At 39.9% G+C, this 15795-nt stretch overlaps 2 protein-coding genes across 2 annotated transcripts; both read left to right on the top strand.

Moving 5' to 3' along the window:
• Nucleotides 1-84: 84 nt before the first annotated feature.
• On the top strand, nt 85-6234 carry sirt7 (sirtuin 7). The gene is made up of 10 exons (XM_055041149.1): nt 85-746; nt 876-1013; nt 1387-1491; nt 1559-1629; nt 1719-1791; nt 1874-1972; nt 2951-3187; nt 3494-3574; nt 3647-3753; nt 4531-6234. The coding sequence occupies exons 1-10, from the start codon at nt 642-644 to the stop codon at nt 4739-4741; spliced, it is 1227 nt and encodes a 408-aa protein (XP_054897124.1). The 5' UTR covers nt 85-641; the 3' UTR covers nt 4742-6234.
• A 675-nt stretch (nt 6235-6909) lies between these two features.
• pcyt2 (phosphate cytidylyltransferase 2, ethanolamine) lies at nt 6910-15180 on the top strand. The gene is made up of 12 exons (XM_055040854.1): nt 6910-7220; nt 9539-9627; nt 9797-9958; nt 10653-10804; nt 10884-10925; nt 11013-11151; nt 12022-12104; nt 12318-12395; nt 12800-12865; nt 13738-13803; nt 14032-14120; nt 14213-15180. Exons 1-12 carry the CDS (start codon nt 7096-7098, stop codon nt 14331-14333), a joined length of 1212 nt encoding a protein of 403 aa, XP_054896829.1. The 5' UTR covers nt 6910-7095; the 3' UTR covers nt 14334-15180.
• The last annotated feature ends 615 nt before the right edge of the window (nt 15181-15795 follow it).

Genomic DNA, 15795 nt, shown 5'->3' with positions numbered 1-15795 from the left:
GTGATGTTTCTGAGAATACAGGATTATATTGATAGCTTTCATAATTCCATTCAAGATCTGCAGAGGTGCATCAAAAGATTCAGATGACAAGGTGGGAGTGGCATTCCAGAAATTTGTTACAGTGGGTAAAAAGGTGAGTGATGTACCACAAGTCACTTAAAAGAATAATCGGTTCAGAAGTTCATCATTGCAAAGTTGACACAACAGTAATTTAGAGGATAGAGTACATATTCTCAGATACAGCAGACAATGTATAAAACACAAAGAATGAGGTTTGTCGTATTTTGGTGAATACTGGTAAGTATGAGATGGCAGACAAAAGGGCAATATTGATATGGAAGTAATTTTAGTAGGTTAGAAGTTAAAAGTAGGGAATGGGATGCTGTCCATTTACAGTTCAGTTTTTCTGGTTTATTTGGAAGGATTTGTCTTTTCTATAATAATTCTAAATTTCTCGTTACGCCAGTAAAGCGCCATCGAGTTTTGTAAACTTTCTGAATCTATTGGCAGTTTCACACTCCGAGCAGCAGGGGTCGCTGTCGGTCGCCTCTTCGCGTTGATCTACTTGCCTGACGTCCGCCTCCGCTGTCAGTCGCTTTGTTTTGAATCGATTAGCTTGTTTCCAGCTAGCAGGTGTCGGAATGGAGGAGGATCCGGAGACCGGGAATTCATCACGGACGGAGAGAAAAGCGTTGGAAAAAGCCAAAATACTACAACGTGAAAGAGAGAGAAAAATCTTCCGACTGGTAAGACGACATTTGAAAAGAGTAATTAGATAGTGGTGTACCGCATTAGCAGGCTAACATAGCAGTCGGGGCTTTAAATTTGTGGTTTCCAAGGAGGTAGTTCTGAGAGGGTTCTCGGTTGTTCCGCAGGTCGGACGGGTTCTGAAGAAGCCTGAGGCTGAACGGTCGGAGGAAGAGGCCGCAGCGCTGCTGCTGCACAGAGAGGCCGTGGATGAGCTCTGCAGGAGGCAGATCCGAAGAAATGTCCTGAAGAGGAAGCAGGAGGAGGTGAGACCAGTTGATTAATGAATGAGCTCAGCAGCGGACTACCAAATGGGAAAATTACAAGTTCAAATACTCTTGCAGGCCAGTCATTTTTGTTACTAGGACAACATCTACACTGGCCAGGCAGGTATAACTAAATGTATGGCCACTGGTCCCTGTTTTTTTTTTTTTTTTTTTTTTTTTTTTTTTTACAACCAGAACAGACTCAAAATCATAAGGGGTACCTCAGGGTTCCATATTGGGGCCCTTCCATCAAATTGCTCCCATTAGCTGAGATTATGATGTGTAATAAAAGTCATAAATGAGCATATGTGTTCTCTTTGGTGCCTGATTTTCTAATACGTCTAGCATATTTATCCTCATGCGCTGTTTGCAGGTGTTTGACGATGCTGATGAATTGAAGAGTAAAGTCAAGCAGCTGGCTGCGGCTGTCAAGCAAGCCAATCGCCTTGTGGTTTACACTGGAGCAGGAATCAGCACGGTACGCCGGACCTTTCTTCCTCTGTGTTTCTGTGGTTTCCCAGAAGTGATGATGACTTTAATTTTAGGCAGCCTCCATCCCAGACTACAGAGGACCTAACGGGGTGTGGACGCAGCTGCAGAAGGGCCGCACCATAAGGTGAGTTATAGCTACTGATGGAAATTGAAAGCAAGTTTCAGAAATATTTTTGAACTGATTTTTGCTCTCATTTCTGTTTTCTTTTCTAGCTCTTCAGACTTGAGCAAAGCTGTGCCAACCGTCACACACATGTGTATCAGGATGCTGCACAAAGAGAAGCTTGTATGTTAAAACCCAAACGGGTGGTGATGATTGTTCCTTTTTTGCGGGAACATCCAAATGTCTTCTTTCCCCCCCAATTTAGGTGAAACATGTTGTTTCTCAGAACTGTGATGGACTTCACCTGCGAAGCGGTCTGCCTAGAGAAGCTCTGTCTGAGCTCCACGGCAACATGTTCATCGAGGTAACACTCCTCTACCATGGCTTCGCTTTTGTCGCTCACTGATTTTTATCACTTAACACTAAATTATTTCCACTTTCCAGTAAGTCAGGATGTTGTTGTCAGACAGTTCAGATTTTGTTCCACTGCAAAAGCAGTGAACATTTTAGAATGTCTTCTTTTACATGCTGCTGGAGTTTTAACTTCACTATTTGTTTGTGTTTGATTACAGCAGGGATCCAACTTCATGGATGCTTTTATCTATGTTCTGATTTTGATTTAGGTTTTGTGATGTTTGTTACGGCCTCTCAAACTGACCTGTAGCTCTGGTCAGAGATTTACATGAACCTGTTTTTGGAATGAGTTTGACCCGTTGTGTTTTGGCGTATGTTGTGTGTTGGAATAATCACACAACATATGCCATAGATGATTTTTAAAAACATAAATTTGGTGCACAACTTTGAATTTTACATTTGCCCTGACTAAATATGAATGACCTTTGTTTTTTTTTATAGCCATCAACCAGCCATATGCCAGCCCATAAAAGTAATCACACCTTGGACGTTTTGCTTCTTTTCCAAATCAAACATGAACAAAACATATAAAAGAAAACCCTGAATGTCAAAGTTGATTTTTACAAAATAATGACAACAAAATAACATAAGTCCATAAATATTTGTTAAAGGTTTTTCTGTATCTACAGATAAATGTACTATTTAAGCATTTCAAGATGAATATTTTTACTTGTATCAATAACCCGTATTGTGTGAAAATCCCCAAAATTTTAATTGAACTGAAATGTGGGAATGTGGAAGTGAGATGTGGCTTTCATATTTAATAACCAGATAGGATTTAGGGAGGCTGTTCCCATTACTGTTACAATTATTTCACAGATTACAGGTTGTAAGTAGAGTTTTTGTGCCAGACAAAATGAATGACTTGTTTTATAAACTGTCTTGCTGAAGTTTCTCCCAAAGTAAACAGAGTTGTCTCTGTTTCCAGGTGTGCACTTCCTGTTCTCCTGCCAGGGAGTTTGTGCGCTTATTTGACGTAACGGAGCGTACGTCGCTGCACCGCCACGGGACAGGGCGCCGCTGCAGCCACTGTGGCAGTGAGCTGAGAGACACCATAGTGCACTTTGGGGAGCGTGGAACCCTGGAACAACCTCTGAACTGGAAGGGAGCGGCGGAGGCTGCCAACGAGGCCGACGTCATACTCTGCTTGGGCTCCAGTCTGAAGGCAGGTTTTGTATTTCCTCTTTATTGGTTATTGTGTTTTAGTTTAGATATTCAAAATGTCTTCCAGTTCCATTGTGGTGTGTTCTGTACAAAATGAAAGTTTTTTTTCTTTGAGAGGGCTAGCTTGCATTATTATCATCAGTATATTGCTTGGAAATGATCTTAAATCACAATCATTTCTGAGACGGCTTATCAACCAGTAACATTTATTGTTGTTACAGAAAGTCTAGCTCTTTGCTACCTAAACAAACACATCTAACATAAATAAATGAGTTTTTACTTTTGTTTTTTTTTCCTTTCAACACAGGTGCTAAAGAAATATGCTTGTTTGTGGTCCATGAATAGGCCTGCAAACAAAAGGCCCAAACTCTACATTGTGAATCTCCAGGTACATTCAATTGGTTGGTTGCTTTTTAAATGCCTTGATGTTCTGCGCCAGACTTTCTCTTTCTGTTTTTAGTGGACTCCAAAAGATGATCTGGCCTTGCTGAAAATTCACGGCAAGTGTGACGATGTCATGAGGCTCCTCATGGAAGAGCTGAACATCCAGATTCCCGAATACGACAGGTATGGATTGGATAAAACAACAGAATTGAAAACGATGCTCCATTTAACTTCTTCTGATAAGGACAGAACTGGACGTTTCTGTTGGAGACGCCAGAAATGGTGAACAGTGCTAAAATAAATCACACGCTGATATAAATTACAATAACTCGTCTGTGTTAAACACTCGTAGCGTCAGTTTACATGTTTATCTTTCTTCTTTTTTTTATCTGAAAAGTGTGGACTGAATTTGTATTCAAACCCCCTTGGCCAGTCCTCACAAAGCCTTTTGCTGTCTGTGAATGAATGTTGCAACATCGACTTTAAATTTTTACTTTGCAAAACAGCTCAATTTCAATCAGATGGGATCGAGAACATAATTTTTGATTTGTGACAGATTATCAACTGGATTCAAGTCTGGACTTTGACTGAGCCATTTTCTAATACACATATATTATGTGATCTAAACCTTTGCAGTTGTCTTCACAGGACAACTGGATTGATATGGAGATTAATATTTACACAAATGGACTCTTTTAACTAATTTGATGTTGTCTGAGGCAGTTGGCTGCACTACTGCATGTATCGTTTTTATTTGACTGCAAGCCGGACTTTTTTTCATCGTTTGGTTGGTCCTGCGACTTGCTGTCAGGAGCGACTTTGTTTACTTAAGTTTGCAATTGGATAGTTGAATCATTTTGCAAGACACAATACATTTATGAAAGCATGCAAAAATGTAAACCAAAACACAAAGTGGCTTATTATATATGTTTTTTATTTCTTTGTGATTTTTCTCCTCAGAGCAGAGGACCCTATTTTCAAACTAGCCACGCCTCTTCGCCCAGAAGAAGACCAAAGCCATAACCGTGAGGTCTTAGCTTCCCCCGACGGTGAGGAAACCCCCTCTGCCGAGAACCAGCCGCCGTCGGAGGAGACCTCATCGCTGCAGGGCGGCTGGTTCGGTCGAGGCTACAACAAAGGCAGGAGGAGAAAAAAGAAAAAAGCAGCGTAAATGAGGGAAGGTCTTGGAGATAATGAAGTGCATTCAGGTGCTACCAGTGATTTATGTTCCTTATCTTATTGATGAGCGCAGACTCCAGCTTTAAGATGCTGAATTGAAATTATAAATATACACATGCAGCATGTGTAAGACTAATGAAATTTACAGAAAGCTCTTTGCACTGTTATTTTGTTCTACATTCATTCTGTAGCAGCAGCAGGAATTAAAAGTAGCTCCCGTCATGTAGCAGTTTTTCTTTTTTCTTTTTTTTTTATGCTACCTTTTTTACAGCAGGTGGCAGATCGGGGTTAATAAAAGCTACAATTTTAACCCACTTCAGTTGCTGTGGGATTACTGAGCAATTGAAATTATTATAAACAAAACTGTCAGTTAAAAAGTCTTAGAAAGATCCTGAGGAAGGAAGCTTTCAGGTGATGAAAACACTCCCGCACTTTTTGCTCATCTGATTGCGCCATATGCATGCACAGCACCATGTTGGCTTTTTGTGGAACAGATTTGATTTAACAATGTTGCCTGTTGGTAGGAGATTGACTAGATAAAAAATATTATTGTTCTTCTGGTGCTGCCACATCAAGTGTCAATTCCTTTAGTGTTTGTTTGGAAAAACTTAGACCTTTGTTTGTCAACGAAACGTATCAGAAGAAACAAAGCAGCAAAAATTTTTTGAGTTTTGTACTGTTAACTTTTCTACATGCAAAAGATATATTTTTACTCCATTTTTCAAAAGTTGCATGTTAAATTTGTATACGTTTTATTTTTTACATTGCTGTACATTTATGTTTATTTTGAAGGGGTTGTAGTTTACGTATGCTATTTCTTGAACTTGGTAGTCGTTCTACCATTATAATTGTATATGAGTTATTTTACAGTTATCTTTATTTGTTTACAGAGGTGTAAGAAAAGAAGTGTTTCATATTTTACTTGTATGTTGATTGCTTCTGTGATAACTTAATGTTTTCTTTGGTTAGTAACAATTACATTGATTATTTTTCTCTCAAGAAGGTCATATGACATTGAGATCATCGTGTAATTCATTAAATCAAAAACAGGGAACAGCTATGAGGAGCTTGGGTTGTCGGTTCCTAAAACTGAAAACAGTATTAAACCTGAATGTGAAGACGACTCTGCTTTTCCTTGGTGCATTTTGTAAAGCATTTGTTTATTAGACAGAAGAAAAAAAACTAGCAATGTTTACCATTTAATGCTTTAACTCATTTAAGAACACCAGAGGTGCTAATGTTTGTAAAACTTTTTGTTTTACTTGTTTTCTTGACATTTTAATGCTAAACGGGTTTATTTACGAGAGCAGTATCTTGCTGGAATGTGTGGAAGATAAGCAGCTTGAGAACTGTGTATTAGAATTGTATGTTGGTTTGTTGATGGTTTATTACTTCCAACTGGTATTAAACATATTTTTTTTTATTTTTGAAGATGATATTCAGATGCTAAACAAAAAACAGAATATTAAAAACTTTTGTTGTTTATTTTGAGTTCCTTCTGTGGGTTTTTTCTCCCCAAATATAAACCTGCCTTACATTACATGAAGCGATTATTCTTTTGGGTATCAGTACATGATAATAGGATTGTACAAATATGAAAAGTGCATACCCAATGTTTCTTTTAAAGGTTATAAGTTTTTTTTTTTCATTTAGGGATTTGAAGATGTATTGTACTATGTGCACATTTATTTGGAAGAATTTCAAAACAATTTTTAATTAAAAAATGTTTCTTGATTGCGCCATATGCATGCACAGCATTTTCATTTTTTATATGATTAGTTGCCATTATATTGAGGAGAAGGAAGAAAAGCAGCGTAATATTTTGTATGGACTCAATTCAATTCTGCCTCTGTTAATAAAAGAAATTATATTTTGGAGCAGAATTACTACCAAAATTACACATTTTTATTAGAGCGGTATACATTGGCTTCCGTGGTTTTAATTTTACAGACCTGGTTTTAAAAAAAGAGTTTAGGTTAAGCACAAATTATAACTTTGATTTGGTCATTTGCGTGAAATTACAACTTCGGTTTTAACATTTAAAATAAAAGTTCAAATGCGTCAGTTTATCTCCAAACCGAAGTCAAATGTTATTGGTTTAAATTCGGGTTCTGTTTCTTTAAATCTCTTATGCAACCATACGTCATCGCGAGACCATTCGATCGTCGTGACGCAATCGGAGGCGTTGGCCGCTGTTCAGTGACATTCAGTCCGATCACCAGGAGAGGAGTTGATCTGTTGAAGACTTTTGTTGCTCAATTCTTTCAGCGCAGATTGTAGTAACTTTTTAAGAAGAAACACAAAGCAGCTCTAAAACATTAAACGTATCTCCGTAAACTCGTAGAAATGATCAAAAACGGACACCACGCGACCCAGGACGGGAGCGGAGGAGCCGGTGGCAGTAAGCCGGGTCCCTCCGCGTGTAGCCCGGAGAAAAGGAAGAGGGTGGTCCGGTTGTGGTGCGATGGGTGGTGAGTCGGACTGACTGCTTATACTGGTATTACTGGTATTTGTAAGCTTGTCTGGTTTACAGCTGTCCTTGTGGGAAACACCAGCAAGAAACAAGTCGGTTGACTAGCATGCTACTGTTAGCATGCTACTTAGCAGTTAATGACAGGAGGCAAAAGAAATAGGAAAGCTTATTGTGATATCTTTTCTATTTATTTTGCATATGAATTATCATTTGGTCCTGAGAAGACTTTAAATATGTAACTATCTAAATTAAATATAATTTCATTAAATTAAGTATCAAAATTAAATTAACTACTGTTAATGCAGTGGCTCTCTCCAAAACGCCTGGGGTTAGAAATAACCTCATAATCCTCCTGCTCCTTTAATTCACATCGTAATGAGTGTTTGTTCAAGGTAAACTGTAGGCAAACAGGTGTTTGAGAGCTGCTCCATAAAGTAGTGCAACTTAACATGTAGTTATATTATAATTATCCTGCCATCAGTGGCTCCAGGAGAAACAATATTATATATTTTTTCTCTCTCACATTTTACTGGGATCAATAAATACTTAAACTCACATATTTAAGTGCATTTATAAGCTGTCAGATGGAAGTTGTTGGTGGTGTTAGATTAGGAGTTCTGCATGATTTGGCTGCTGCTGCTGCTCAGACGACTGACTCATGTTGCAGAATCATGTATCTGTTTTGGTCCTGTGCACGGAACAAGGAAGTTATGAATCAAGTTTAGCACATTTCAGCAACAAGGTATTTTCATATCATAAAGTACTTTGAACACAAAGAACGGTCATAAAAAACATTGCACATTGAACATTATACATAACGAGAAACAAGCATTACACTTTGATGAGTAATATAATCAAATACACCTTCTGACAGCTTCTGCTTCAGAACTGAACCTTTTTTACTTTGAACTGGTTTGTTTTATTTTCAATAAATATTTTTTTTTGTCGGGACAGTTTGGGGTTTCCTGGGCATTTCTAAAATGTAGTGGTATTGGATTACTGGTGTATTGCTATTCCAGTGTAGAAATGCAGTGTTGTTGTATTTCATATTATTCAAGGTTAGTCAAAGTTGTCAGAGATGGTGATGGGCAGGAAGGATTTCTTGCAGCAGTCAGTATTACAGTGGATCTGAAGAAGCCTCTGACTAAACTCAAACCCATTCCCAAATGCAAACATATTCACATGCTTAATTATTAACTTCAGACAATACTTTATTTTATCTTTTGTCATTTATTTTGGTTATGACTGCTGTGTGATCCAGTCAACTCTTACATAGCAGAGTACGACCACTGTTGTAGTGCACTTTTTTAGCCCTCTCTGTGCAACAACCAAGCTCGTTTCACCACAAAACTCCTCTGAGTTTTACCCTGAAATAATGAGTTTTGTAAAGTTTAAAACAGGCTAAAATCAATCAAATGTTACAAAGTCATCCAAATGGAGCAGATACAGAGTGGCATTCATTGTCGTCGCAGCTTTGAGCCACACTTAGCTAACCTTAGGGGTGAAACCATGTGAGGCAGAAGTTGTAGAGCATGTCCTGCTTTTATTGTCTCCTCATTCTGGACCCTCCCTGAAGGGTATTGGTCATCAGTTTCATTTTGTACATGTGTGACTGTCACCAGTCCCATGTGTTATGGTTATGTAAGCAGCGGCAGTGTGCGTGTGAGCAGATAGGAGACGCAAGAAGGACACAGAATCATTTTATCCACAACACCGCTGATCATGATCCACAACAAAAACGATCGGATTGGTCAACTGGATCAAAACATCTGGATGTTTCCGGCCTTAATGCACTTTTACTTCAGTAAGGAAATCTTACAAAGCTGTAAAATAGTTTACAGCTTTGTAACGAAAAGTGTAATCAAAAGTGTCCAAATTAGTCACTTATTAATTGTATTGATAAAAGCAGTCACTTCTCCTCATATTTAGTTTTTCTATTTGAGTCAAGTCTCTGGTTTAGCATAGCAAAGCATCGATTGCCTTAGTCACTAAGTGACTGAAGTCAAATAAACATCGGTCATTGGTGGCCGACAGGACGCCTGTGGCCATTACCTTAGTCCCAGTAACCTTTGTCACTATAAACCACCAACACCAGACAAACATGGAGCCCAATAGTGAATATTCAATAGTGTTTAGTTGGCCCTACTTGGAGGTCATTTAAAAGATAATAGTTGCTTTCAAAAGAAGAAAGCCTGACAGCAGGGGTGCTGTTGCTGCAGCCTCCCTCTGGGTCGTGGTTGTTTTATCTCTTTGGACCTGGAGCAGTGTCCTCTTCAAGCTATTGTTTCTAAAACTCCTGGTGTCTTGTTTCCACAGCTATGACATGGTGCACTATGGTCACTCCAACCAGCTGCGCCAGGCTAAATCGATGGGAGATTATCTCATAGTCGGGGTCCACACAGATGGTAAGACAAATGTGTATGAGATGAATTTCCTCCTTCACATTTAAATGTCTTTATTAATCAAGACACATCGTTACGTTTCACGTAAAGCTGCGGTTAATGTTTAGGGAACGCGTGTAGGACGCAGAAATGCCAGTGATTAGCATCTGACTCCAAGAATTTCTTTTCAAAGCGGAGATTTCCAAACACAAAGGTCCTCCAGTTTTCACGCAGGAAGAACGCTACAAGATGGTCCGCGCCATCAAGTGGGTGGATGAGATCGTAGAGGGAGCTCCTTATGTCACTACTCTGGAGACTTTGGACAAATACAACTGTGACTTCTGTGTGCATGGAGGTGAGGCAGCTTTTGTTTCAACACACATTATGTCACATTTTGACAATACACTCCACTTGGATTTCATGTGACAAATCAACACAAAACAACACTTAGTGTGAACGTCTCTATTTAAAAAGTCTTAAGGTAATTTATCTAAAAGAAAGGCTTTTTAATGTCTTAAAGCAAATGTAAGTTGGCCTTAAATACGGAAATCACAGGTTTTGAATTGTGTTGTGACAGGACTATTCAGGCTCACATTCTATGTAGGGGTTTTTTCTCGCCGTACTTTTCTATCCGGCAAACGTTTGAGGTATTCACAGACGTCTTCACTTCACACTCCCAGTGATGTGCTCAACAAATCTGGCCTTTATGAAAGAATGGGTCCAGCTTCCAGCTCTCCACAAGTCAGGCTGTGAAGTGAACTCTGCAAACAGACATGTAGGTGAAGGTGATTCTATCAGATGAGACCAAAACACAAGTGCACCCCACACTTTTCAGATTTTTTCTGAAAAGTGAAAATTTGGATAATTGCGGGGGGTTTTCCCGGTACTTCACAGTTACACACAACCTCATCACACATAGTATCCCAATAAAATGCATTAAGGTTAGTGGATGACAAAATAAAATAAAAAAGTACATACTTTTGTAAAGTACTCCAAATGATTTGGTGGAAGCTCCTTCAAAGTTTGAGCTTCTGCTTTCTGTCTGTCAGATGACATCACACTAACAGTTGACGGTAAGGACACGTACGCAGAGGTGAAGCGTGCCGGGCGCTACAGAGAGTGTAAACGCACTCAGGGCGTCTCCACCACTGACTTGGTGGGACGAATGCTGCTAATGACCAAAGCCCACCACAGCAACATGGTAGGTTCACACTCCTGTGTTCAGCGTGTCGCCCGTTGTTGCTTATCTTGACTGCGAGCTGACATGCTTTTCCCTCCAGGAAAATACAGATTACCAGCAGCACACCGACAACTTTGGAAAGGTAAATAAATGGTTTCTGTCTTGACAGACGTGAATTTACATACAGCTTTTGTTCGGCTATCGCTAAGTTCTGCCGTTGCCTTTTCAGGGTGTGACAGTCCACAGTCCGTGGACGGGGGTGTCTCAGTTCCTGCAAACATCCCAGAAGATCATCCAGTTTGCCTCAGGGAAGGAGCCGCAGCCTGGAGACACCATCATATATGTGGCGGGAGCTTTTGATCTTTTCCGTATCCTTTGAGAAAACTCTTGACGTGTAAATTTGTGGAGGTATTTGCAGCTGTGAAATGTGCTTAAATATTTGTCTAATTCGGTAGCAGCATACATCAGCACAACTGGTCCTGGAACAAGTCTGCAAACCCTACAGCATAACTCTGCTCTGGGGCAGTTTGCGCTCATACAAATGAGGTATTTTGCATGTGTCCTGGCATACTTTCTGCTTTTGTTTCTGTATTGTTTTTATGTGATTTACATCTATATAAACTATCATCACATTCTATAAAAGCAGTGGTGTTTGTATTACTTAAATTGAGATCAACAAATGCAACCTGCTGAGATCTGCTGGTCATTTTTAAACATCTATGAAAAGAGGGAAAAAAGAAATCTGTCACATTTCTGGCTTTATGAATCCCGGGTCAGACATGTAGCAAAATGTAGAACTTATTCTCTCTCTATATTATTTTTGCTAAGTAACAGTTTGTGGGACGTGATTAAAAATAGATTTATTAACCATAGGCTTTGCAATTAATTAATTTAAACTAAGCATATTTTATAATCTACCGATGTTTGACTCAATGCACAGTGTGTTTGAGTTTACAATGTCTTATGTCTTTTAGCATCTGCAGCATCACTTATTGATTTAGAAATGCAAATCTGAAGCAATCCTGTGCATTAGAGATAAAAAGTAAAAAATGTTTTTATTCCAGTTTGATTCACATCTAAAGAGAACGACTCAAAACTAGGCGCAAATTGGTCTCAGCTAATGGTCTTAGCATCTGCATGTGTGTAATGCTATTTGCTTTGTGAAATATAGCAAACTATGAGCTCCCTCCTCTCTGCTTTGTAGAAATGTTTCTGCCTTGACCTCTGACCTTCTCCAGATATCGGCCATGTTGACTTCCTGGAGATGGTTTACAAGCAGGCGGAGAAGGCCTACGTTATCGTGGGTCTGCACTTTGATCAGGTGTGCAGAATTCCTCACTAGTCTCCAGTTAGTTCTTTTTGCACTAAAAGGATCAGTGAAAAGCACAGCTGACTTGTTTGGACTTGGAAACTCGTCGTCTGCTGTCCAGGATTGGGAGACAGTTTGACTTTTGGACCTTTGCTGCCGTCAAATCTAAACATCTAGTTGATATGAATGTTAAACAACTCACTTGAGTCCTTCCACCGTCTTCAGGAAGTGAACCGCTACAAGGGGAAGAACTACCCGATCATGAACATCCATGAGAGGACTCTGAGCGTCCTCGCTTGTCGGGTGAGCTCCCACTCAGACAGACACACACACACACACACACACACACACACGCAAGGCTTGATGCTCAGAGTGGTGGGCTGCTTTTCTGCTCTTCGTGTTCACAGCACCGCGGCCTGAACCGGGCTCTGTGCCCTTCATTCCTTCTAGTTAGCGGTCAGCCAAGAACAATGAATCCTTGTTAACCGTCTGCATTGTGTGTGTGCGTGCGTGTGTGTGTGTTGGTGTCAGTTACATCAATGTTACACAATCATTGTCTGTTTTCTGCTATCAGTTCTGATGAATGCCTTTTGGAAATTTTCTAACATTTAAGGAAGCAAAAAGTTTTAACTTTGCTTTGTGTTTAAGAGTCATTAAAAGATTTAGTTTTTTCCTAATTGTTTCCCTATGTGTGTGTGTGTGTGTAGTATGTGTCAGAGGTGGTGATTGGTGCTCCTTATGCAGTGGGCAAGGACCTGCTGGATCATTTCAAGGTGGGTTCCTCACTTTCTCTTAATGGATTAATTAGCACCTACTTTATCTGTTCAGCTAAAGAGAACAATAGCAGCCTGGCTGAAAGATGGCTGCAAATTGCTCCCAAATGCAAGAAGAAAGTGTAAAAACACCAAAAACTATCATTCACTGTATCAGATTTTCAGCTAATAGCGCTTTGTTGACACTAAGATACTTTATTTCTCTGTCTGACTGTAGTATTGATTATGATTTCCATATACTGCAACCTCTAATGGGGAAGTTGTTTCTTCACAATTTTTATTCAAAGACATGCTTCCCCAGTGGAAAATATGGAAATCAAAGTAATTTATTCGTGCTAAACAAGAACAACTTTGAGATTATTTAATCTTCAGCAAAGTAGAGTCATTATCATAAGTGATTAAAGCATTGTACGTTGACATAATGCAGACAAATATGACTAACAGACAGTAAACGCGGCTTCCCTTGGACAGCTATGTTTTTGATCACGTAGCGTTCTCCATCCAAATTTCAACTTGCTGGCAAACTGACAACAGATGGAGAGTAACTACAACTGAGCTTGCAATTAAAAATCTGAATATAAAAAAATAAATAAAATAAAATTCCCTTCTCACCCACCACGGGTGGTTCTTATCCTCTGAGCTCGGGTCCTCCAGCAGAGGAGCTTGAGGGTCCTGCAGTATCCTGGCTGTACCAAGGTCTGCACATTTCTGGACCAAAATGAACCAATTTTAAATAAGACTATAACATGAAAACATTATTTAAACACCTTGTTTTGCTGCTTGACATGACCTCACGCTGATCTTTCACTGTTTTAGGTAGACTAGCGTTGCTACATTTATTGCTGCATTCCTGCATTTCTGTTACTTTCTAGGTGGATTTGGTTTGTCACGGCAAAACCGAGGTGTTCCCAGACAAGGACGGGGTCGACCCATACGCTGTGAGTACAACAACAAAAAAAAACGATGTTTAAGACGTATTGCCACATGCAATTTGTGCGGCACCCAGGAGTTGTAATCGCCACATTACTTCATTTATTAGACTGCTATTTTTTAACGCAAGATGGCGCCAGGAGACCCAGTTTCTGCAGTGATACTTTAATACATGTCTCCGTTTGGTCTTGGTTCTTGGTTGCATCGATGCAGTAAGTTGTGTGTTTGTCCTTTAGGAGCCGAGGAGGAGGGGGATATTCAGGACCATCGACAGCGGGAACAGTCTCACCACTGATGACATCGTGCAGAGGATCATCGCAAACAGGTGGCACACCGTACAAACAGCAACGCCAGGGCGACACAGAGCAGTTTAATCTGTTTATTTAATTTGTGTTTGAATATTTGCTGGGCTTCCAGGCTGCAGTACGAAGCCAGGAACCAGAAAAAGGAGGCTAAGGAGATGGCGGTGTTCGAAGCGATGAAGAGGAGAGAACACCAGGAGCAGGAGGCGCAGCAGGATGACGCCGTGGCACATTAACACGCCTGGACAGTTTTCAATCTGGTTTCTGCATCCAGGTACAACTCAGCTTTAAGATGGACGATCCAGCAGGGCCAGCCGGTTTCAGATCCTTCACACAATCTCCGTTTTCAAAGAAAAAAGAAAATCAGCTGGATTCTTTACTCCTCCATTTCCTCCAAAGAAAACTTTACTTTTCTCTCTGTTAGGTTTAGCTTTTCCCTGTTTCAGTCACACACTACATGTGTAAGAATGTTGAGTTGGGGATTTTATTCATAACTTATGAACTGTTAACGTCAGTCTTTAAAGCGAAGGAGTTTTAGCATCAGTAACGTTTAATGCGCTGTAATGTGTCACCATTAATTTCTAGCTATGGGTTTGTTTTTGTCCTCACTGTATTATTAAAAAAAAAACCATTATAGCTTTGTTTAATAACTTGTGAAATAGTGTGGAGATTTTTATCTGTGGATTTTAACCACCTGAATTTGCACCAAGTGTATGTGTGTCAGTGGGAGCGAGAGCAGAGAGAAGAGAGGTCGTGAGTGTGTGAGAGGAACGCAGTGCCTCGATCCTGAAGCTATAAATTATTTTAAGGGCTGTTAGTTTCAACCACTTCTGTCTCTGCAGCTGTTCGATTTAAATAAAGAGCATATTTTCTTCTGTTTTTACGAGACAATCCAAGGAAAGATTTTTCATTTTCAGACCTTCTCTGTTGTTTTCGTTTAACGGAGTTCTGTTAATGTGATCTAAACGTGGTGGGATATGAACTTTTATTAAAAATGCTGGCGCTTTTCACAGCTTTTCAGTAACAACTTTTTTTGTGCGTGTATAATTCACTTTGTGAAATAAAATGGGTAATCTGTGAAAAGCGTCACGTGTTGATTCACGCAGGTGGACGTTTGTGTGATCAGCACATAGTCTTGGTTCACCGAGGCGGAGAAATTAGGCCACAGTCGCTCCGGAACCACTGAAGCTCACACAACCACCGTCTTCCAAAGCGGTACTAAATCACTAAATGTCACGTTTTCTACATTCGTTCATTATTTCTTTCAAAGCGTTTATTCACCCCTTGAGTCGTAGTTCCGGCCGAGACATTTAAGGGTCGCCACCAAAAGAAAAGGCCGCGCGAGCGTCGCAGTCGGCGCCATATTTTGAGTGGCGCGTTTGAGCAAATGAATTGAGAAACTTGTGCAACGTGTAAGAAAGTTCTGCTGCAGGGACTTTTAGGTCGAGCTGCGACCCCAGCACAGGTGATCTGTTGTCACACTATGTTTGTCTCTGTTATAGTTGTGTGTGTCAAACTCAAGGCCGAGGGGCCGAATGCAGGCCGCCAAAACTTCTCATACGGCCCTGGGACAAGTTAATAGGAGATAGCAGTTTTGGCCTGATGTATTATTTTATCAAATCAAAGTAGATTTTATCTTTATGCTGCCACGTCATATCAGTTTGAAAATGATTTAACTTTAAGAAGTCATTGACCGCA

The sequence above is a fragment of the Poeciliopsis prolifica genome, unplaced genomic scaffold (genome assembly GCF_027474105.1).
Source record: "Poeciliopsis prolifica strain line A6 unplaced genomic scaffold, Auburn_PproV2 SCAFFOLD016, whole genome shotgun sequence".
NCBI classification, from domain to species: domain Eukaryota; kingdom Metazoa; phylum Chordata; class Actinopteri; order Cyprinodontiformes; family Poeciliidae; genus Poeciliopsis; species Poeciliopsis prolifica.
This window is presented reverse-complemented; position numbering and strand designations above follow the sequence as displayed.

Coding starts and splice junctions, on each gene's coding strand:
- sirt7 (XM_055041149.1), top strand. CDS start 642: ATGGAGGAGGATCCGGAGACCGGGAATTCATCACGGACGGAGAGAAAA. Junction 1,630..1,718: donor CAGAAGGGCCGCACCATAAG/GTGAGTTATAGC, acceptor TTTCTTTTCTAG/CTCTTCAGACTTGAGCAAAG. Junction 3,754..4,530: donor CAGATTCCCGAATACGACAG/GTATGGATTGGA, acceptor TTTTCTCCTCAG/AGCAGAGGACCCTATTTTCA.
- pcyt2 (XM_055040854.1), top strand. CDS start 7,096: ATGATCAAAAACGGACACCACGCGACCCAGGACGGGAGCGGAGGAGCC. Junction 9,959..10,652: donor TGACTTCTGTGTGCATGGAG/GTGAGGCAGCTT, acceptor TCTGTCTGTCAG/ATGACATCACACTAACAGTT. Junction 10,926..11,012: donor ACACCGACAACTTTGGAAAG/GTAAATAAATGG, acceptor TTGCCTTTTCAG/GGTGTGACAGTCCACAGTCC.